Raw genomic sequence first — 22457 nt, 5'->3', positions numbered from 1 at the left:
TAAGAGAAGAGATATGCCCTGACAGATGACTTAGTCTCCTCCCTGCTTTGGGCCCCTCTGTAGTCTCTGGATACTTTAGGACTCACCACAAATGCCTCTTCTTATAAACCAGTGGTTCCCAACCTTCCTAACGCTGCGACCCTTTAATACAGCTCCTCATATTGTGGTGCTCCCAACTATAAAAGTTATTTTTGTTGATACTTCATAATTATAATTTTGATTCTGTTACAAATCGGATACGTGACCCCTGTGAAAGGAGCTGAGGCCCACAAGTTGACATGGTGTCAGCCATTGTTCTCTCTTGCCCTCACTTCATTCTCAATGAATCACACTCAGCACCACAGACTCCAATATCCTGAGGGTGTGCTGACCCCTGTAACTCCAGTTCTTACCCATTGCTCTGACCTCTGAGCTTCCAATCCCCTCCTTTCCAATCCTACCACCCCCAAACCTGATCCTCGTTCCTAAACTTTGAGTGTTGCTGAGCAGAGCCCCCAGGCAGTTAGGAGGGAACCAGTGAGTGCCCTGTCCTCAGACACCTCTGTGGACTGCTGTCCCTCCATGAAGTCAGTAATTAGCCTGTGTATCCGACCATTTCTTTCCCATGTGTATACAGGGTGCTGTGCCTGCATGCGTGTGTGGGGGTGGGGTGGGGTGCTGTGGCTGCATGTGTCTGTGTAAGATGCTGTGCCTGCATGTGTGTGTGGGTGCTGTGCTGCATGTTGGGGGGGGGGGCGGATGCTGTGCCTGCAGGCTACAGAGGTCAAAAGAAAGCATTGAATCCCCTGGAACTAGTGTTACAGCTGGTTGGGAGCTGCTATGTGGTTTCTGGGAATTAAACCCAGGTCCTTTGAAATACTAGCCAGTGCTCCTACCTGTTAAGCCATTTCTCCACCCCTAAACATTCCTTTGGTTGTTTTGTTGTTGTTGTTGTTTTTGTTTTTTGGCAAGGTAGCCTTGGCTGTCCTGAAATTCACTCTGTAGACCAGGCCTGGAACTCAGAGATCCACCTGCCTCTGCCTTCTGAGTGCTAGGATTAAAGGTGTGTGCCACCACACTGGACTTGCAGTTGTTTCTTGATGTGAGTCATCTGCCTTTCTGCTCTGGCTATACTGACCCTGAAGCCTTCTAACTGGTCTATTTCCATGGCAGCCTTCTGTCTCACTGCTGTCCCCCTGTCAAGGCCCTTCTAGACATTCTCCTCTGCAGGTGTCCCTCTAGGCAGGAAGGATCAGGTTCCTTAGTGGGCCACTGAGGCCCTCCAGGAGATCGTTCCGTCTCAACCTCAGGGCATAGAACTCACAGCTTTGGACCTCAAGTTCTCCCAGTGAATGCTCCCCGAGATGCTCACAGCTCACTGCCCTCCTCCCTGCACTGGTACCTCGTAAAGAAATTCCGATATCCCCTTCTTTCCACCCATCTCATGCATAACAGGCTTCCTATGTCCCTGGTCCTGCTAGAATGCTGCCTTTCTAAGCTACACGCACACTGGCTTCCAATGAGAACTGTGCAGAGCTGGGCACACTGAGGAGCCCAGTCTCCACATAGCTGTACTACCTGTAAGTCACCCCTGCATGCTGGCTTAAATACAGCTGGAGTTTCTGACCCTAGGAGCCTAGGCTCTCAGGTGACAAAACACAGGGAGAGGCTGTGGGAAAGTGGTCACCTCTGTGAAGACAGCCCGGCATTCATGATGGGTCATGCGCAGGTGGGCCTGGAGGAAATCTACAAAAGAGTTGTGCTGCTGGGCGTAGTAGTACTCCTGTGACAGCTGCTTTGCAGTGAACGAGCCTAATGAGGAACCGCTCAGCCGGACCACAGCGTCTGGTGTTGCACAATCCAGCAGGATGGACCTGGCCTCTTCAGACACCTTTCGGTACAGCTCCTCCGTCAGATCCCTACAGCCCTGCCTCTCTACAGCCTGCAGCACCACAGAGGCACAGGCATCTGAATGGTAGCCAATGAAGACATCTGCAGGACTGTACTTGTGTCTGGCAATGAACTGGTCTGCTTTTACATCTGCGAACTCGTGTGCCCACTGCTGTAGCTCCTGCACGATGCTCTTCTGCCACGGCTGCAGCACAGTGTTCATGTCCAGGTAGTGCTTCTCCAGACGGTTGATGAGGGGCACAGGGAACTGCTTGTACACCACATCCTTCTCCTCGATGACGATGAGGCGGAAGGCAGTGTGCACTCGGCACTTGACTCGGTGGGTGCCTAGTCCAAGGTCCACGTACTTCTGACCCCCAAGGTAGACATAGTACTGGTTGAGAGCATCATACAGGCTCTCATAGAGATTCTGCAGGTTCAGCAGCACCACCATCTTCCCAGTCTCCATGCAAATCTTTACCCGGTTAATGTTCCTGCAGATCTGGGTGTATTCCTGGTCCTGGGGAAAGCTGGAGCCAAAAATGATCTCTGGTTGCTGACCCTCAAAGAACGTCTGCTGTAGGATTTGCAGCGCCACATAGTTCCTGGTCAGCACGAGCAAGTAACGGGACTCAGCGCCGTCCAGGCCCCTGCTGGACGCCTGCGGGCCAGGGTAAATGTTCTGCTTGATCAGCTCCACGGTGCTGACTTCCTCCTTGTACCTGGCCTCCGGGAGACTGGCTGTAAAGATGCTCAGGGCCTGGATGTTGTCTTTACCACTGAAGTTCCTGAGGACAGCATGCGTGATGTCTTGTGGGGAAAGCCCCCTTTTAGAAGCTTTGGCCTTGGCAAAGACCATCTTGATGAGGCTGTAATAGTCACGAAGCCCAAAGAACTCCTTATCCTGCTTCTGACACACTGTTTCATAGGCCTTGGCAAAGGGTGCAAAATACCCACGGATTTTATCCTGCACCAGCCTGTCTGAAGAGCAGATCCCCTCAGCACTCTCTATGAGCTCTTTCTCGTTGGGACTGCCGCGGGACACAAAGATGCCTCGGTTCATCTTGGCAGGATCTAGAGCCCAGTTGGAAATGCCAACAAAGCCAACTTTTTTGTATGGGGCAGGGTCATCTTCAATGCACCCGTCTTCCAGCAGGGGGTGCAGAGTCTTCAGGGGCATTTTGGGTGAGTCTTCAGCCAGCCCAACTTCATCCAACACCACCACTGAGACATACTGCCCCAGGTCCTTACCCTGCTGGAATCGAGCGCACTGCTTGAAGGTGCTGATGATACCTTGGGGGGTGGAGTGTGGGCTGCACTGGAATGACACCAAGTGGACCTGTTTCAGGCAGCGAAAGAGCTCAGAGAAGGCAGCCTGCCCTTGCATGGCATCTGCCACAATGATCTTGGCAAGGGATTTGGAGCTGCCGGGCTTCCCCACTAGGAAAAGGGGAATCTTAAGCTCAATGCAGATTACCATCATGAAGACATTCTCCTTCAAAGCCAAGTTCCTGGCTATGTTGGTCCTTATGGGTGCCCCCCTCAAAAAAAGATCCTGGACATGTGTGACCTCATCCAGGATGGCCCTGCTGCTATTGTATGGTTTGGGAAAGCACCTGGCGATGGCAGTGCGGTAGGATGCTTTCTCTTCTAAAGAGGCATGGTAGCATACCCCAATGGCCATCACCAGGGACCAGAGAACAGGATCTCTCTCAAAAGTATGTGTGCTGTCACTGGATTCATGGAGAAACTTGTCGAGCTCCTTTAAGAGCATATCACTATGGTCATGAAACCACCGGAAAACTTTGACACAGCGCTCCACGTCCCGGAGGCTGACGAAACCACATTCATTCTCCCTCTTCCTCATGAACATCTGCGAGGCAGAGAGCACATCTGCAATCACACAAGTCTCACTGGGATTCACAGAGACGGAGTCCACCAGTCTCTGTACGATCTGCTGGATGTAGAGCTTTTCTGCAGAGTCATTCAGCTGCCCAAAGTCCCATACCAAAGGAATGAGGCTTGGAGGCAGAGCATGAACACGGTAGACCAGCTGCCGCAGAGGGATGGAGCCCAGCCTGTCTGCAGTCTCCTCTGCACTCACTCTGTATCCCAAACCTGCTGACTCCAGGCGGAGGATCATCTCCTGGGAGTGCTTCCGATATGGGTTGCAGGCAGCAATGATATGCAGGCCAGAGTCCTCATGTAGGTGCTCACCATCCACTGTCCGATCACACAAGATCTCTTTGATACAGCTTACAGCTTCTGTTGTGTTGGCTTCATCAAAGAACAAGATGGTATCCAGCTTGTGCTGGGCCTTATTGGAGAAGGCTGTTCTCTCAGCCTCCTTGACCTTGGAGTAGATCATGGATGGTGTTGTCCCTCCATGGACCTTCACTAACTTCATCGTTTCTGCCTCCACACTACCACGCTTGAGGTCACTAAGAAATTTGATGAGCCTGGTTTTCCCACAGCCTGTCTCTCCCATGATGATAACAGGGATCCCACATCGGAACCGCATTTCAATGGCCAGGATCTTAAGCATATTGTCTGTGGTAAGTTCATATGTTTCATCAGGATCAATAGGCCACTCAATACCTAGTGCCAGGCAGAGTCTTTCAAGCTTCTCATATCTGGGCAAGTTATCAAAGTCAATGTTGAAGGGCACTCTCTGAAGCCTCAGCCCATCAAACAGTTCTTTGGTCATGACGTCTTTTTTGATGACCTTACCATTTGAGGGATTGATGGCATCAACATAGCCATTGTTATTGGTCTCCAAGTGAAAACCTATGAATGTCATGGTCATGTGGTCACCATTGAAGAAAACATATGGATGGGGCTCTGACTCCCACCTCTTTCGAAGAGAGAAGGGAGCTAGGTCTTCTTCAACAACTTCGCCAATGGTGACTGACTGCCTACCTGGGCTTTGGTCTGAAGTGTGAAGAGTCGGAGTAGCAAAATCCCTGGCCATTAAGATCATGAAGGTCACCACAAAGTTCTTGAAGCCCCGAAGTGTGTCTCCAGTAAAAGCTGACTTGCAAAAGATAGACGCCTCACAGTCTTTGAGCTGACAGTTCAGAAACCAAGCAAAGTTCCGAAGCTCTGACCAGGAAGGGTTTATGAGGCCACAGTAAATGAGGAAGTGCTGCAGGCACTCCTCAGGAGAGCCTTCCACAGAGCCTTTTTCATACTGAAATGTGTCCAGGTTCTGCTGCTGATGGAACCGTTTTAAATACTGGTAAGGTCGTTGGAAAGCTTCACTGCAGAACTCCACTGGGTCCATGGCAGGGTCTGTGTGGCTCCTCTCTGGAGTCAGCTCCATGTCTATCACTTCCTTGGGAGGACGGCAGGTGACTTTGGGGAAGAGATCAAGAAACTTGAACAGGGGTGCACGTGCGTTCTGCAAAAAGGAATCACAGATAAAAAAGATGATCACTGAATTCCCTAACCGCTGTCTTTCTGTCTTAACTCTCCACACAGTCTGCACTGAACTTAATTTGTCCCCATGGACTGGAAACTTTTGCCTGCTAAGGGTTTAGAGAACTAAATTAGAAGACACATCCCTAACAAAGATGCATTTTCTAACACAATCAAGGGCTTGTGTCTTCACTATGCACATACACCTGTGAGTATGTGTGAGCTCCAAACCTCTTCAAGTACCAAGTTCCTCTTCAGGTCCAAGAGGACCTCATTGCCTCTGGTGCCTGAGGTTATAGAGGTTATAGAACTAATACGCCTTCCCTGAACACTTGGATACCAACAAGAAAAGTCTCCTTAATATAGGTGTGTGCCAGGCTCTGCATTTACTAACATCTACGCACCTTAGGCTTATACATTCCACATATGCTGTTATCTTTTTTATTTTGTTTTGGAGACAGAGTTTCTCTGTGTAGCCCTGGCTATCCTGGAACTCACTTTGTAGACCAGGCTGGCCTCGAACTCAGAAATCCGCCTGCCTCTGCCTCCCAAGTGCTGGGATTAAAGGCGTGCGCCACCACGCCCAGCTATGCTGTTATCTTTGATGTCTTTCAGGTTCCGGCCCCAGGTTGCACTTTGAACAATTTGAACAGAGATGATCAGGTGTACAGATACACATCAGTGTTGCTCTTTGTGAATACTTGTTATCCAGGGTCATCTTGCCAACCTGGCAGATTTGTACTTTTCACAGTAAAGAGCATAGGAAACTTAATGGCAGACCAGAACCCTGTGCTACCCCCATGAGCCTCATGTGTTTTCGTAAGGGGATGGACCTAAGAACCAGTTGTAAGTTAAGGTTGTCTCCTTTTGTTATGGGACTGGAGCCTAACTAGAGGTCAGTCTCAATAAATAAGCTCTCAGTAACCCCTTAGCTTTAAGCCGGCACAGAATTTTCTTTCCTCCCGGTTCTATTTCTAACAAACCTGGTTAGGACACTAATCTTCCAGTCATATCGGAGGCGGGACTCCTATAGCTAAATTTTAATTGTATAACTTAATATTTCATAAGCAAGTTTATGAAGAAATCTTTTATAGTATTAAGTTTACTTCAAGTTTATCCTGAATCGGTGAGACCAGCAGCTCTTAACAGAGCTCTCAGCTGCAAGCCTGAGAAACAGGCTCAGCAACCTCTGCGCCACAGCATCTGTGTGCTGATCCTGAGCAAACACTTCCCAGAAGATTTCCCCTCAGTGCCGCTAGTCTCTTCTCAGTCAGAGGTAATTTCTCAGCCCCAGCTGACCAACATGGATTATCCAAGACAAGCAAAGGTTTCAACTTAGTGTTCCGGTCTCTCGTTAATGCTTCACTCCCAGCTAACGAGAACCACAGTTGCTTAATTCAAAACATCACTCAAATGGCCCTGATATGAGTCTTTACTTCCCTCTAAACTTCACAAGCCAGGCCTCTCTGGTCTGTGTTGTTCTCCCATAAAATACTGCACTGAGGTCTGATGGCTCAGAGCTCAAATGTCACCATAATTCTCCCCAAAATACATGGTTAGGTCTATCTCAGCACTATCCCATGAACCTGGTATCATTTTCTATTGCTGTGATAAAACACCATGACCAAAAGCTACTTGGAGAGGAAAGGGTTTAGTTCACCTTACAACTCACATGTTACACTGTCTGTCTGAGAAAAATTAGGACATGAACTCAAGACAGGAAGCTGGAGGCAGGAACTAAAGCAGAAGCCAGGAAGGACCACCACCTTACTGGTCAGCTCACCATGGTTTGCTCAGCCTGCTTTCTTCCAGAACCACAGTCCTACCAGTGACACTGTCCCCTGATGAGGACTGGGCCCAGGAAATGCCCTACAAACTTGCCTACAGGCAATCTCATAGAGGGATTTCCTTGATTGTGGTACCCCCTTCTCAGATATCTCAAGCTTGCATTGGGTTGGCATAAATAAATAAATAAATAAATAAATAGTGTGGGATAGGAGTGCTTAACCCCCACCAAACCTCTGTGTTTTTCTTGATACACACCAGTTTAGAAGACCTCTTTGGCTGTACCGAGAGCCCTTGTGGGATTTCAACAAGGTATAAATGACCCGGGCTCCGACGCCATATTTTCCCATTGATATCCATCAGGTACTGCAGAATGAGGAGTTTGAAAAGAAAAATGGGAATTCCAGTCTGAACCTAAAGAAGGAAACACAGGGGCTTGTCAGTAGGACGGTAGCCACTGCTGTTCACCCTACAGAGCTGCTTGTTTGCCCCTTGACAGGATGCATGCGTAGGGAGGCAGTCAGAATCGGGGAGCAGTGCCTTCCTCTCGTGGGTGGCGGTGCCAGGACACTTACTGAAGTGCTGATATCAATGTGGAATATAACCGGCATCTTCTGATATTTCTCCTTCAAGAACGGCAGCAGTGCGCTTAGGACTTGGTTCTCATCTAGATGAGGCTCTGTCAATCGAATAATTTTTAAAGGGACCGTCTCGTCACGTAGCTTTGCTTTTAGTTTTGTATGCAGTGTGTTCACGTAGAGAGACTTTCCTACAATATGAACATACAAAAATTAGGCCCCAAATCTACAGACCAAGAAGAAGAGAATATAGAGATATTTTAGAAGCGATTCTGATTCAAGCCAGATGCTGTGCACCGCCACTTCTTAGCAGCTTCATTAACCATGGATCTTCAGGTTCCCTGTCCACCATCCACTGACCAACTTTGCCCTTTTCCTGACTACTGACGGCGCAAGTCAGCGATGGCCAAAGGTAGAGTGTGGGGAACCAAATTCTCCCAACAGAAAAGGGTTGTTCAAGGAAGAGAGGACAGGATGAAAGGAAACAAACAGCAACTGAAGCATGGTCAGGGTTTTTTCTCACTCAACCACAACCAGCACTGATGCCAGAAGCCAGCAGCACTCCCAGAGGAAAGAAACTGCAACAAAGTCTGAAGGAGGTGGTCAGGAACTGTGAGAGGACAGAGTTCTCAGTGGCTTACAGCTAAGGAAGAGCCAAACCCCTGAAGAAGGGCTTCATCAGAGTCAGCCTTGCTAGAGAAGGAAGTGTCAGTGGGCAGTATCTGGGAGAGGGGACCTCTTTCATTACCAACGCCAGCTCTTTCAGAGGTCACGATGCCAACACACAGCCCGTCTCTGAATACAGTTGCTGCTGACAGGAGCCGCTTCGGGACCTGATAATGGCTCTGCAGGTAAGCTTGGATGTTCGGGAGCGGGGCCTGGGGCACCAGGGGCACTTTGTACTGGCTGAAGGTGGAGGGGATATAGCAGTGCTCCCGGGCAGCATCACAGAGTATCACCAACTGGTAGTCTTCACGGTGCGCTCGTGTGCACAGGCTCTGGAAGAACTCCTCTGCCTGGCAGCCCACTTCATAGCTCAGCTGGTCTGCAAACAGCAAGCTGTAGACCTTGTGCCCCTGGGAGCCCGAAGTGAGGCAGCGCCGCAGGAGTAGTTCCACTTCCTCAATTGTGGTCGCTGGGGTGCAGAGCAACACCTCATCAAAGGTGGGCAGGGGCTGCCTGGGGGCCTGCATGTAGATGGCCAGTGCAGCTGGCAACACCTCCGAGTGGCCACACAAGATCAGGTTAGGCTGGCCAGCCTGCAGGCCTTTGGGGAGTGGCCGCTCCACAGGAGTGCCACCCATCGTGGCCAGATGAGCAAGGCATCTACCCAGGGCATCCAGGTCCAGACAGTGTGGCAGGAAGGCACTCATGTACACGAGGGATTGCATCATAATAACCTGAAGCTTGCCCATTAGGCTGGGCTCAGAAAGCAGCTGCTGGGGCAACTTTTTCATAACCTCCCGCAGGCAGTATCTGTCAGCCTTGCTTTCACAGGCACTGGTAGCTTGTACGAGGTCCTGGACAGTGCATTTGCCTTTAATGAAGGATAGCATCATGAGGGCAGCTTCACTAGGTCTGGGTTTCCTGAGCTCACTGCTTAGGTAGACCAGCTGCTCAGCTGTGTAGAAGTTGAGGTAAAAGTGTTCAGCTCTCTTCTGGGCGACCACTGTTTTCCAGTTATCTAGGAAGTCCTCCATCTGCCTGCAGAGGGCTCCCAGGAGCTGTATGACATCTCCCTTCTCTGTCAGCTGGCTCAGCAGCTCCAAGCCAAAGTTCATGAAGATGCCCCCGTCAGGGCAACAGTAGACCTTAGCAGTCCAAGTCCTGAACAGCATGTTGCCCGCGCAGTGCAGTTTTATGAAGACATGTACAAGCCGCTGCATGTTGCTGAAGACCTGGGGGAAAGGGAACCATGAGGCCAAAGCACACGCCTGTGGGGAAGACACACTACCCTACACACACCTGCCTGCTATTAAGCCTTTGGAGTGGTAAAGGGCTTAGGCTAGCTCACTTTTCACAGAAATCTGCCTAATAGTCATCACACCACAGCCTCTCCATAGTTATTCGATCGGCTTAACAAGGAGCACCCATCGCCTTTTTGCCTTTTTCTTTTTCTCTTTTTGTTTTTTTTGTTTTTTTTTTTTTTTTTTTTTGAGACAGGGTCTCAGTACGTATCCCTAGATATCCTAGAATTCACTAGGGAACCAGACTGGCCTTGAACTTATAAAGATTCCTCCTGCCTCTGCCTCTCAAATGCTGAGACTAAAGATGTGTGCCACCATGTCCAGGGAAAGACAAAGGATGTCAATGTAAAGACTGTATGGGTATGTGTGTGTTTGTATGTAAAGGCATGGTCTCGTATTTCCAGACTGGCCTCAAATTCAAGACCCTCCTACCTCAACAGGAGTATGGAGGCAGTGAGGTGATTGTTTCTAAGAATATCTGTTGGCCATCTCTTCTCCACAGCTGGTCACAGTTCCTCCTGAGGCTCCTGAGGAGGACCTGCTGCTCATAGGGTCTACCCTACTTCAGATATGTCTCTGGCGTTGTGAATCGGGGTACTACATCCTGCAGACCCATGGCAGAGCTGTGTTGACCAAAAGCCTACACAGACCCTTTCCATAGCTCAGTAACAAAAGTGACTGGCCTAGCTTGACGCCAAAGTGGCCCCTGTGGGCAGCAGCACAAACCTATCTGCTCACCTCTGAAAACTTCTCCACTTCTGTATTGCTGTTGTGGTCTTTCTTTCCAGACATGAGCATCAGCTTATTTAAAAGTTCCTTCAGTTCCTCTGTGGAGTAGGTGCGCAATGCCTCGGGGTAACCATGGCCATCAGGGAGGAGGAGGCGGAGAACAGTGTCTGGGGAAATCTGGGGGGCAGCACACATTTATAAGTTAGTTCCTGCACAGAGTCCCATAACTTTATAGCAAGACCACAGGGCCATACAAAACTGCACCAGGACTTTGGGAGGCTCACCTTCTGGCCATCTTTGGGTGCCTCAATAACGTAGACGCCCCTGCTGTTGATTGCTGTGGCGAGGGACAGAGATGAGAGCTCCACAGATCCATGGCTTTCCTTCACTGTCTTCAGCCACTCCAAATTTCTGGCAGAATCTTTCTATTGGGACAGAAGCAGAGAACAGGCTGGAGTGAGTAGACATGTCCTCACTGGCACTCAGCTGCCCCCCACCCCCACCCTGTTGGCATCACACATGAAGTGTCTGTCTATGCCCCACCCCCAGCACACATGCAGTGTCTGTGCTTGGGCGTGTCCCTTGGGGCTCTGTCGTGCAGCATCTTCACCAGTCAGGCTTCCCCCACTGCTCCAGAAGCCCTAGATGGCAGGTGCAGGGCGTTAGAGCATCTGGGTTTATTAGTGATGAGAGAGAAACAGCCACATATGCACTGCACAGCTCACCACAAGAGAGAAATAACAGAACGAGCATTAGGGAGCCTCAAGCTTTGCTGTTTCTTCTTCTTTTTGAAAATTTCTTACTTTGAGCAAGACATCCAACTTTAATCCTAGCACTTGGGAGATAGAGGCAGGACAATCTTTGTGAGTTAGAAGCCAGCCTGTTTTCAAACAGATCTTCCTGCCTCTGCCACATTAAAAAGTGTGTGCCACCATACCCGACTTATTTCATTTTGTGTGCATGAGCATTTGCCTTACATATGCATGTGCATGTGTGTGCCTGGTTTATATATGCATGTGCATCATGTGTGTGCCTGGTGACATGAGAGGCCAGAAGAGGGTGTTGTATCCCCTGGAACTGGAGTAATGCAAGGTTGTGAGCCACCATGTGGGTGCTGGGAACCAAACCTGGGTCCTCTGCAAAAGCCACAGGGGCTGACCCATTCTTAAGCCTGAGTTGTAGTTTCTTAATGGTCGTTTACAATTTCTGAGGATGACCAGTGGAGAAAGGAAAGTTGCGTTATGGGCTGTCATTTGCATGTGAGCTTTTCATAGGCATGGTCCTTCCAGCCATCCTTCCCTGAGGCAGAGACCCAACATGCCATTTTGTATGACTTCCTGACTCAAGAGAGAGCACATATTCCCACGCACAATGGGGCTCTGTCATGAAGCAGGTATAGCAGTGGCAGCCTTGCCAAAGCCCTTGAGGTCGGCAATAGTAGTACCTATTACACTTAATCTGCCTTGGGTCCTGAGGAGGCTTACCAGCTTATCGGGAAGGTGCTGGTCATTGTCCAGGGCCCTCCAGAGTTCCTGTAGATGATTCATGAAGTCAGAGAAATTTGTTCTTTCATCCATCTTGTACAGCAGAGAAGCATAGCCCTGCACGGCATCGTGGAAACAGGCCACCCGGTCCACATCAATGTCATTCTCTCCCGCTGAGATGGAGGCCAAGTCCACAAACACCTTGAGTTCGTTGATGTCTTGAGAGGAGAGAGATCAGCATACAACCATGCTGAGTTTTGGGCAGTAATTGTAAGTGAAACTATAACCGGACACCAAGGTCTTGGTTTGACCCACGTCCTGCTTTTGCTAAGAACACTGAACATATATTGAATCTGTTGACTGACTGCTCATCTTTATCAGGCAACACATCTCAGGCATTAGACTAGGCTTGTATTGCACAGTATAGTCTTGACTACGTAACATCACTTAAACATAGAGACCAAGGCTCAGATGATAAAGAATATACTGACAATGAGAAAAACTGAGATGACTCTCCACAGGCTTTTGATCCAATTAACAGATATGCAAAGCCCACAGAAGGAAGCAACATAGTGAGCGTTGGAGCCAGTGCAGCCGCCATGGCAGCAGGAGGCACGCCTTCCACCCACAGGTCCCAGGGTGTAACAATCTGCCGCCTGCCCTCTTCCCACCTCCTCTCCACCTCTCACTTCCCCACCCCGCCTCTGCTCTTTCTAATCTAGATAACAAGCTACCAAGCTGTCTGCTGGATAAAACCTTCATGAGGGTGTTATAAAAAAACACCCAGTGTAGACAAGAGCTATCCCGCCTTCTGGAGGAGGAGCTAAATGGGGAGGAGCCGGGGAGACAGCTCAGTGGCTAAAGCACAGGCTGCTCTTCCAGAAGAGCCAGGTTCAGTTCCCAGCACCCACAGGGCAACTTACAACTATACCTCCTGCTCAGAGGGATCTGACTCCTTCTTCTGGCCTTCCTGAGTATCAGGCATGTGAGGGTGCATAGACACACGTGTAAGAAAAATGCCCATACACAGAAAAAATAAATAAAATTATTTAATCGAGGGCTGCAGAGATGGCTCAGTGGCTAAGTGCAGTGACTGTTCTTTCCAAAGGTCCTGAGTTCAATTCCTAGCATCCACATGGTGGCTCATAACCAGCTGTAATGGGATTAGATTCGCTGTTCTGGTGTGTCTGAAGACAGCTATGATGTACTCATATAAATAATATAAATAAATATTTTTAAAAAGTAATTTAATTGAAAAATGAAAAGCTGGTTACCAGGCGGTGGTGGTGCACACCTTTAATCTCAGCACTCAGGAGGCAGAAGCAGGTGGATCTCTTGTGAGTTTGAGGCAAGCCTGGTCTACAGAGCGAGTTTCAGAATAACCAGAGCTACACAGACCCTTTCTCACAACAACAACAACAACAACAACAACAACAAAAAGACTGAAGAGATGGCTCAGTGGTTAAAAGTACTTGTTAGTCTTGGAGGGGACCCAAGTTAAGTTCCCAGCACCCACACAGGAGCTTTCAACCAATGGTAACCTCAGTTTCAGGGGATCTGACACCCTCTTGACCTCCACTGGCACCAGACGTAAATGTGGCACGCATATATACATACATACATACATACATACATACATACATGAAATCACTGTTACACACAAAATACTAAAAAGGCTAAAGGAGGTGGGTTTTTTAAGGAAAGAAAAAGGCCTTCAGCTATTCACAGCAAGCGGGGAGTGACAAAGGAGCGAGACACCGTCTGAGTAAAACATGCCCCCAGTCAACGGGACACGCACTGCTAGCAGCTGTCCAGCTGGTGCCGCTGGCAGGACCCAGGCAAGCCCATGCACGGGCTGGCCAGAGCTGGCCATACCTTCCAGGGCCTTGTGCAGCCAGGCAACAAGCTCCGTCTGCCGGGCAAGCTCCTCCAAGCAGCGCTGGCGAGGCTCACTGATGTCCTGAAGCAGCTGTTTGGCCTTGATGAACTGTGGGCTGATCTGGTCCAGTTTCTCATTACCAAAGTCCTCAAAGGAATCCGCCTGGAACATGAAGTTTAGCTTGTACTGCCCTGGTGAGCCATGGCAAGTCTTCAGGCAGGAGCAGCCAACCCATAGCAAGAGCCTGGCACTTACATCAGGGACCATAGGACTTCCTCCTCCCTGGTCAGCAGTACCTTCCACTTCAGCTTCCCCATATACACACCTCACACTCCACCCCAGAGCTTACATGGTCTTTGAAATTTGTTTCTCACCATAGTACTACCAGACCTGTCTTTCTCCATCTCTGTCTCTGTCTCTCTGCCTGTCTCTCTTATTTCAGCACTTATCTGAAGGCAGAGGCAAGTGGATCTCTGTGAGTTCAATGCCAGCCACCACCTAGGTCTACATAGCAACAGCCAGGACAGCCAGACTACATAGTGAGACCCTGTCTCAAAATAGAGACAAAAGACCTCCCATCTCAGCTCTGCCGGGTGATGTGTTGCTTGCTGCTGCTGTCTAGAGCTGATGCAATTGTATCTGGGACAGATGACCTTCCTTCCTTCTGTGCTCTTATGACCTTTTTAAAGAACATGGCAAAAGAGGCCATGAATTGAAAAGAGAGCAAGGAGAGAGATATACAAAGGAGAGTTTGGAAGGGGGAGAAACGAGTAACTGTAATGTCAGAAAGTAAAGTGGAAGAACATGGCCTCCTCTTAGACTACTGATCCCCCGACGGATGGCCTGAAACCCACTGGTTCAGGAGCTATCATGGAGCAAGACGGAACCTAGGGCTTTGCTGTCCCCAGCTGCTTAAACACCACCCCAACCACACTGCCAAGCCCCAGACACCTACCCAACCCAAGACCTCACCCCTCAGCAGAGCCAGCAAACAACTTACAAAGTTTAACAATGGGTTAAGAACACTGAAGTCACCAGTCACACCCAAAGCTCTTCGGACCTGCAAGATGACCTTGGCAGAGCTGACAGCCTGGTGCAGGGTGTGATATTCTTTGATCTGCCCAACACGCTCTGAGATCCAACCTTTTTGGTCCTGGGGGTTCATAGTGCACATGAATTTAAGGTCGTTTTTCAGTTCATCATATTTATCTACAAAGTCTTTGAAGATGGCATCAACTTCAGCAAAGGTGATCTTTCCTGACTTCAGATTCTCATAGAGTGTGTAGAAGTTGTCATAACAAGGGTTGTACAGGTATTCCAAGACCTCTGGAAGCGAAACCTTCAACTCTCTGGGGTCCTTATCCAGAGTATTCAGTGACTCTGCTGTCTCTTGCCAGAAGTCCTGGAAGATATGGCTGTCTTTCAGGGAGTCTAGCTTGCTTGCCATTTCTCGGATGTCAGGGCTCAGGCAGTAATGTGTCTCCCTTTTGTAGGAGGAGGAATTGGGGAGCTTAATCACGGCTTCATTTAGTTTCTTATTGCTGAGGTCTTGAGAGTGGATTATTTCAATGTTTCCAAAATCCACTATAGAAACCAGAATTAAAGGGTGGGGGTTATTTATCTCACTTTTCTTGTATTTTATCCTCCCTCTCTCCCCCTGCCCCCCCTCATGTGTGTGAGCACATACACACCCCTTTTTGAGACAGATTTTCTGTGTAGCACTGGCTCTCTCTGTTTTACCTGTTCCCCTGCCGCCACCCCACCCGTGCTGGGATTAAAGGCCTGTGCTGTGTCATCACCAGCTGGCGTCACCTCTCCTCCTTAGTGTAGGGGAAAGACAAAGTCTGAATACGTAGGCAGGCTGGCTTTCAACTAATTATTCTCCTGATTGCCAGCATTGTGGCCATGCACCAGGGTGAGCAGAACTAGAGTTTGTTTGCAGCACTGGGGACAGCTCCTGCCGCCCCAAACACTAGGCAAGCCCTCTGCTAAGGACACACAACACTGGTTCTTCCTCTAGCTGCTTCTCTAAGAAAACAAACACAACCACTGCAGAACATGGGCATCTTTCCTCTCCTCCGCCTTGGCTTTGTCAGTTTTCACAACAAGGAAACTGGGTACATAACTGAGTAAAAAGTCAGTGGGAAACACACACACCTTTCTTCACTCCCTTCTAAGAGCACACTAATTATAAAATAGAAATTATATCTTAAAAGTCAGAAACTGGGGCTGGAGAGATGATGGATCAGTGGTTAAGAGCACTGTCGCTCTTCCAAAGTTCCTGAGTTCAAATCCCAGCAACCACATGGTGTCTCACAGCCATCCATAATGGGATCTGACACCCTCTTCTGGTGTGTCTGAAGACAGCTAAAGTGTACTTAGATATAATAATAAATAAATCTTTTATTAAAAAAAAAAAGTCAGAAGCTGGCTGGTGGTCATGGTAGCACACACCTTTAATCCTAGGCAGAGGTAGGTGGATCTGGGTGAATTTGAGGATAACCTGATTTACATTGAATCCATTAAGGGCAAATGTCATACACAAGGGCTCAGCCACCAGGCCTGCCCCAGCAACACCAGAGACAAGCAGGAGCAACATGCAGGAACTGCAGCATGCAGTTCCTAGTGCAGTGACCTACGAGGTGCCCACTCCTCCTAGCCAAGCACCTAGACCTAGAACAGACATCCCAGACTTGGAGTGACTGAGACTGCAGGTTGGCTGTCTGTCTCTTACTCAGCAAGGTAGATAAGCTGTGTCTGCCAGAGTCGAGGGAAGAGGGCGGGGACGCGCAAGGGAAGAGGGCGGGGACGTGCGAGGGAAGAGGGCGGGGACGCGCGAGGGGAGAGGGCGGGGACGCGCGAGGGGAGAGGGCGGGGACGCGCGAGGGGAGAGGGCGGGGACGCGCGAGGGAAGAGGGCGGGGACGCGCGAGGGAAGAGGGCGGGGACGTGCGAGGGAAGAGGGCGGGGACGTGCGAGGGAAGAGGCACAGAGTGCACCTGCAGGATAAAAGAAAGCCTAGAGCTCCCTGACCGACCTAGTGCTCATGAGGTGCCCTGCCTATGGTGGGAAATCAACAGATAGTTCTAGCATAGAAAAGTTGGAGGGATGCTTGCAGGCATGGGAGTGAATAAAAGTCAGACTGATTAACCTCTGGCAAATGCAAGTGAACTCAGATTTTAAAAAATTCTGAGCCCCAGAACCCATATAAACCTTGGGTAGGCATGACAGCCCGGCTGTTCCACCCTGGGGAGGCAGGGATGGAGGAATCCCCAGAGCAAACTGGCTAGCAAGGCTAGACCCATCAGCAAGCTCTGAATTTGATTGAGGGACCCTGTCTCACTGAATATAGTGAAAGAGGGCTCAAAAAAGATTCCCAGGATCTACCCTGGGCTTCCAGATGCACTCCTAAGTGCACATACACACACACACACACACACATGTATATGCCCATGCCCCCTCCCCATGGAAATTAAAAATATTGCTTTAAAGCCCCTGCCCTAGCTGCCTCTACTCCGCCCCCACTGCGCCTTCCTCTGCCCTTCACCCTGAGGCCCCTCAGTCTTCAGTGCCACTCCTGGGGCCCACCTTGCACAAGGTGTTTCACTCTTCCGAGCTGCCTCAGGAGGCTCTCCACGTATCTCTTCTCTTGCTTGAGGAACAGCAGATCATCCCTTCTCCTTTTCAGCAAGCTCCTCACATCACAGGCCTTCTCTTGGGATGGCAGCCGCCTTCTATCTGGAAAGTATGTGACAGCTCACACAATCCTGTAAGTCTTCCATGTAATCACATTCCACTGCCTCTCTCTGAACGTGCTCCATGCCAGGGCCATGTGGAGGGAGCAGCAAGACTTGAGCTCAGCTAGTCTATGAAGATGGTGGCAGAACAGGCTCTGCTGCCTTGATCCTACTGCTCTCTCATGACACTCCCCACAATAACTAAGCTCCCAGGCTCTCTGGCAAGAGCTGCTGGCAGTTACAGAGCCCAGAAACATACCCTGACCACAAAATGGCATACCCAGGCTTTCCCCCTCTTTCTGTTGCTCAGCCGCCTAAAGGTGTTATCTCAATTTGGTACTCACTTAAGTTCCAGATGTCAAGAAACTGACTCTGGTGCTCGAGGATCAGCTCCAGCTGTCCAACCACAATGGTGCCATTTTCAAGTTCCCCTGCGACCTTCTGGAACACAGACTCAGCAGTGGCCATCAGCTGCCTGCCTTCCTCCGTGATGTTGTCTATGATTTTCTCATTGGTTCCTGCTCAGAAGGAGAGCACACGGATCAGAGCCTGGGTCTCCTGAGCCATCGGTTCCCTGATGACTCCTCGTGCTCCGGCGGCGCTCAGGCAGTCTCCAGAGACAGCACTTGACTGGTGCACTGCTACTCGTTCTCCTGCACAGCCTGGCCACCATGCTCCCCATCTCTGTGAAACTTACAACTTAGATGACAAGATTTTAAATACATTTACTTAACTCGCAGAAGCAGGCGAATCTCTGGGATTTCAAGGCTAGCCTGTTCTACAAAAAGAGAGTTCCAGGACACCAGAGCTGTTACATAGAAAAACCCTATCTCAAATAAATACATTCATAATTAAAAATTAAATAATAAAAATGATCTTGTTTATCTGTAGCACTGAAAACCAAGCAGCCTTATCCAGCACTGTAAATCCATGAAACAACTGGGCATGTGACGCATACCGTGAATCCCCAGCACTCTACAAGTATAGGCAGGTGCATCTCTGTGAGTTCGAAACCAGCCCGGTCTCCATAGACCAGCCAAGGCTACATAGTGAGAGTCAGCCTCAGAAAAAGAAAACAAAAAAACCTGCAACAACTAGGATGCTCTTCAGCAGATGGACAGATCAAGAAACTGCAGCAACTCTATGATAAAAGCAGAATTCAGCTGCCAAGCAACAAGGAGACAGGAGACAGGAGGAGCTTCGAATGTGAGTGCTGTCCATGAACAGTCACACGTGTTCTCTAAGTCCACACACGTTAATGGTTCCATAAACTACAGGAGAGAGAATAAAGAGGAAGGCCACAGATCCTTGGGACAATGAGTTTATCGTGTATGACACTGCGATGCACCAGACATGCTGTCACGCACCTATGAAAGCCCAGGGCGCCCTTCGAACCCCGACTTGATCAAAGTGTGCCAACACTGCCCAGCTCAACCATTACAAAGGCCACACCACACATTGCGGATGTGAACAGCAGGACAGGGCGCTGGGAACTATGTTTTCTGATGAGTCTTTCTAGAAAACTATTGACTGAAAACACACAGACTCTCAAGCTAACAGCAAATGCATATGGCACCCACCTCAGCAGTCACACTTTTTGCCTCACACCTCACCGGCCATGAGGGGCTCTCTGTTTGAGCTTTTCAAGATCCGGCAAAACTGATAATTACAACCTGACCTGGGATTTTAGTGCCTAACCCAGCACCTTACCGTGACAAGATCTAAAAGAGCAGCCCTGCCTGTGCGGGTCCCTCCACTCTCCCTGATCAGCACATGGCAGCTGAAATGTCCAGGCCAGGACACCACCCTCCCCAAGCTCCCCACAAACACCAGAACATACCACACAGTTCGAAGAGCTGCCTCACATCTGGCCACTTGAGCAGGTATTTGAAGATCTCATCCACGTCAAACACAGGCTCCCCGTTATGCACAGGCCATGACTTGGTTATCACGGCAGACAAGAGGGTTCCAAATTTCTGCAAGTCTTGACAGGAGAGCCCCTCAAGCACACTGGTCTGAGACTATAAAAAAAAATGTGTCAAACGAGACATAGTAATGTCTTATTAGTTTTTGAAATGAGAGAAACATGAAAACTGCGTATGGTGGTACTTATCGATAATCCTGGCATTTGGAAAGCGGAAGTTGTAGGCCAGCTACACAGAAAAAGCAAGGCCAATCCCAGGCTAACTGAGACCTCATCTTAAAAACTAATCTTTTCCTAAGTTATCCTTGGAGGACTGACTGCAGGTGATGGGCTAGTTACAGAAGAGGCTAGGAAGCCGGCTGTCTCTCCAGTTCAGGGTCCAGTGGAAGCTCCACGGCCTGCAGCCATTCCGCGCTGACTGCAGACAAGTCCACTGAGTTGTTTACTCTAGAGCTGCTTAATTTCACTGTGTGGTTTTGTGCTTCTCTGTTTTAACTGCAACTTTTTTATAATATATTTTTTTTTCTTTTTAAGTTTTCAATAATATTTGACATATACTCAAAGTAGTTCACAGAGCCTCAAAAGGAAAACGTCTCACTGGGGTATAAAACAATGGCTAAATGCTTACCTACTGTGTGTAAAGCCGGGTTCAATGCTCTGTACCACTCAACACACACAAAACATAGAATAGAAATAAGAAAGTGCAGGCCAGAGAGATGGCTGAGTGAGTAAAAGTGCCTCTGCCAAACTTCAGAGCATGAGTTCTTCCCTTGCGTCCCACAAGATGGAAGGAGAGAACTAGCCACCAAGAGATACCTTCTGATCTCCATGCACATGTGCCATGGCTGGCATGCATGCAGGCACACATGCATGCACACATGCATGCACACGCGCACACACACACACACACACAAACACACAAGCACGCACACACACAGGCACACCAAATTGTTAAGTAAAAAGTGTAACAGTAACATTTCTTGGAGCCTTCTCCTCACACACTGCCAGCAGGATTTTGACAAGGTGCTGGGACCAGTCATTTGCACAGCACAATCTCTCTGACAAATGATCCTGGGAAGCTAGCTCTCCACATACACAAACTGGCCCTTTACCTCACTCCTGACCCTGGAGAGTGGGACTTGCTCACAAGCCTGGCCCTCGTCTCCGTCTCCACCACTGAAGAAGCAAGAATTAACAGAAAGGAACGCAACCCGGCAGTGCGGCTCGTGGGGGTGTAACTGAGGCAGACCGGCAGTGCTGCTCACAGGGTTACACAAACCGGCAGTGCTGCTCAGGGGGTGCAACTGATGCTCAGCTGGGGAGATGGCTGGGCAGGGGTAACTGATGCTCAGCTGGGGAGATGGCTGGGCAGGGGTAACTGATGCTCAGCTGGGGAGATGGCTGGGGCAGGGCCTGTGCAGGTGGCCGCGAAGCTTTTTTTGTTTTTCTTTTGAGATTCAAAGTCTCACCATGTAGCCCTGACTGGCCTGACCCTGGCTACATAGACAAGGCTGGTCTTGATCTCAGGGACCCACCTGCTTCTGTCTCCCAAATACTAGGATTAAAGGCACATGCCACCACACCTAGCCTAGCAGCTGTGGTTCTAAGTGACACCTAACAGCCCAGAGAAGAGGAAACCATGCTATTTCTCGAGCAGTTGGAAGCGAATACTGGATCTTAGCATATGTTTGTCTCTAGGCACAAAGGAGGGTGAGCCAATGCAGTAGGGCCTCAGAACAAGCAGGCTTAAGCAGACCTTGACAGGCCACATCAGAAACCCCCTGTAAACCCATGCAGGAAAGGCTAGTGACCTGGCAGGCAGAGCTCACAGCCTCGATGACACACTTCTCAAAGCTCCTCGAAACACTGTCATGGAGTCCTCCGTCACGACACTGACTGCTGCAGAAGAAGGAGATCTGCAAACGGGGAGGCTCCTGCAGACAAGGAGGGAGGAATGAGGGCTGCGGGGTACCTCACTTCTACACCCCAGGGGAACACCCTGGGTCTTCACTGTCTCTGTGAGCACACATACTGTGCAAGTTCACAAGCTATCCAAGGAAAAGAGTGTCTGTAGCGCCACATGGTGGCTCTGGCCTGCTGTCCCAGCACCTGAGAGGGCACAGCAAGAGGAATTGCTGGGAGCTTGAAGCCAGCCTGGAATAGAGTGAGGCCATTTCAAAAACCCAAAACTTGTAGAGCCCTTTGTCCCACTCTGCACAAAGAAAAAACCTGCCAGCACCAGTGCTTGTAAAAACAGGTATATTTTAAAATGTAAGCCATTTTCCTAAGATTTGGATAAAACATTCATTATAATATAAAAAATGATTTTCAAGGGTTGGAGAGATGGCTCAGCGGTTAAGAACATTGACTGCTCTTCCAGAGGTCCTGAGTTCAATTCCCAGTAACCACATGGTAGCTCACAACCATCTGTAATGGGATCTGATGCCCTCTTCTGGTGTCTCTGAAGTCAGCTACACTGTACTCATATATATATGTAATGTGTGTGTGTGTGTGTGTGTGTGTGTGTGTATGTGTATATCTTTAAAAAAAATAAATCTTTAAAAAACTAAAAACTGATTTTCCATGTCAGAAGCCTTCATTATTCACACTGAAGAACGTGTGTGTGTGTGTGTGTGTGTGTGTGTGTGTGTGTGTGTCCGTCCGTCCCTCCATTGAAGCTGTTTCTATTAACTGCCCAATGCAGTGTCTGCAAGAGTGCAAGAGGACTTCCCTGTATATGACTAGGATCTCCATCATGACAAAACCCTGTCCTTAGTCTTCTAAGGCCATCACAAAAGAACTTTGACATTTGTTCTTCTGGAATCAAAAGTCAGTGACCAAATCAGAAACATGTCTAAAGTCATGGCTGCCTCCCTGCCTCACCACCATGAGCCTTGACACTCAAGTGCACCACTCACAACTGCTGTATACGTTAGGTGGCTGGCCTCCTCTACAATCCTTTGTCTCCCAGGAAGAGTGCCCTGACGTCAGGTACCTGCTTGAGCCTCCCTTCCATGTCTCCCAGCAATGATCCCTTCCAGCCATGCTTCTCTGGGAAGCCGATCTCCACCAGCCGTCGCCATACCTGC

The 22457-nt window shown here is 49.3% G+C and overlaps 1 protein-coding gene across 6 annotated transcripts in view; it reads right to left on the bottom strand.

Annotated features, from left to right (window-relative positions):
- The window catches only part of Rnf213 (ring finger protein 213), a 97469-nt gene that overhangs the window by 41961 nt on the left and 33051 nt on the right, over positions 1 to 22457 (bottom strand). For all 6 annotated transcript variants that reach the window (XM_006534633.4, XM_006534630.4, XM_006534631.4 and 3 more), the window contains 14 exons: positions 22364 to 22453; positions 21180 to 21302; positions 19285 to 19465; positions 17789 to 17962; positions 17296 to 17445; positions 14709 to 15292; positions 13705 to 13870; positions 11830 to 12047; positions 10630 to 10770; positions 10355 to 10522; positions 8398 to 9547; positions 7647 to 7840; positions 7330 to 7485; positions 1667 to 5269 (listed from right to left, as the gene is read on the bottom strand). In XM_006534633.4, coding sequence (XP_006534696.1) covers positions 1667 to 5269; positions 7330 to 7485; positions 7647 to 7840; positions 8398 to 9547; positions 10355 to 10522; positions 10630 to 10770; positions 11830 to 12047; positions 13705 to 13870; positions 14709 to 15292; positions 17296 to 17445; positions 17789 to 17962; positions 19285 to 19465; positions 21180 to 21302; positions 22364 to 22453 — 7098 coding nt within the window. The remainder of the gene's footprint in view (positions 1 to 1666; positions 5270 to 7329; positions 7486 to 7646; positions 7841 to 8397; positions 9548 to 10354; positions 10523 to 10629; positions 10771 to 11829; positions 12048 to 13704; positions 13871 to 14708; positions 15293 to 17295; positions 17446 to 17788; positions 17963 to 19284; positions 19466 to 21179; positions 21303 to 22363; positions 22454 to 22457) is intronic.

This window comes from Mus musculus, chromosome 11 (assembly GCF_000001635.26).
Source record: "Mus musculus strain C57BL/6J chromosome 11, GRCm38.p6 C57BL/6J".
Lineage (NCBI taxonomy): Eukaryota > Metazoa > Chordata > Mammalia > Rodentia > Muridae > Mus > Mus musculus.
This window is presented reverse-complemented; position numbering and strand designations above follow the sequence as displayed.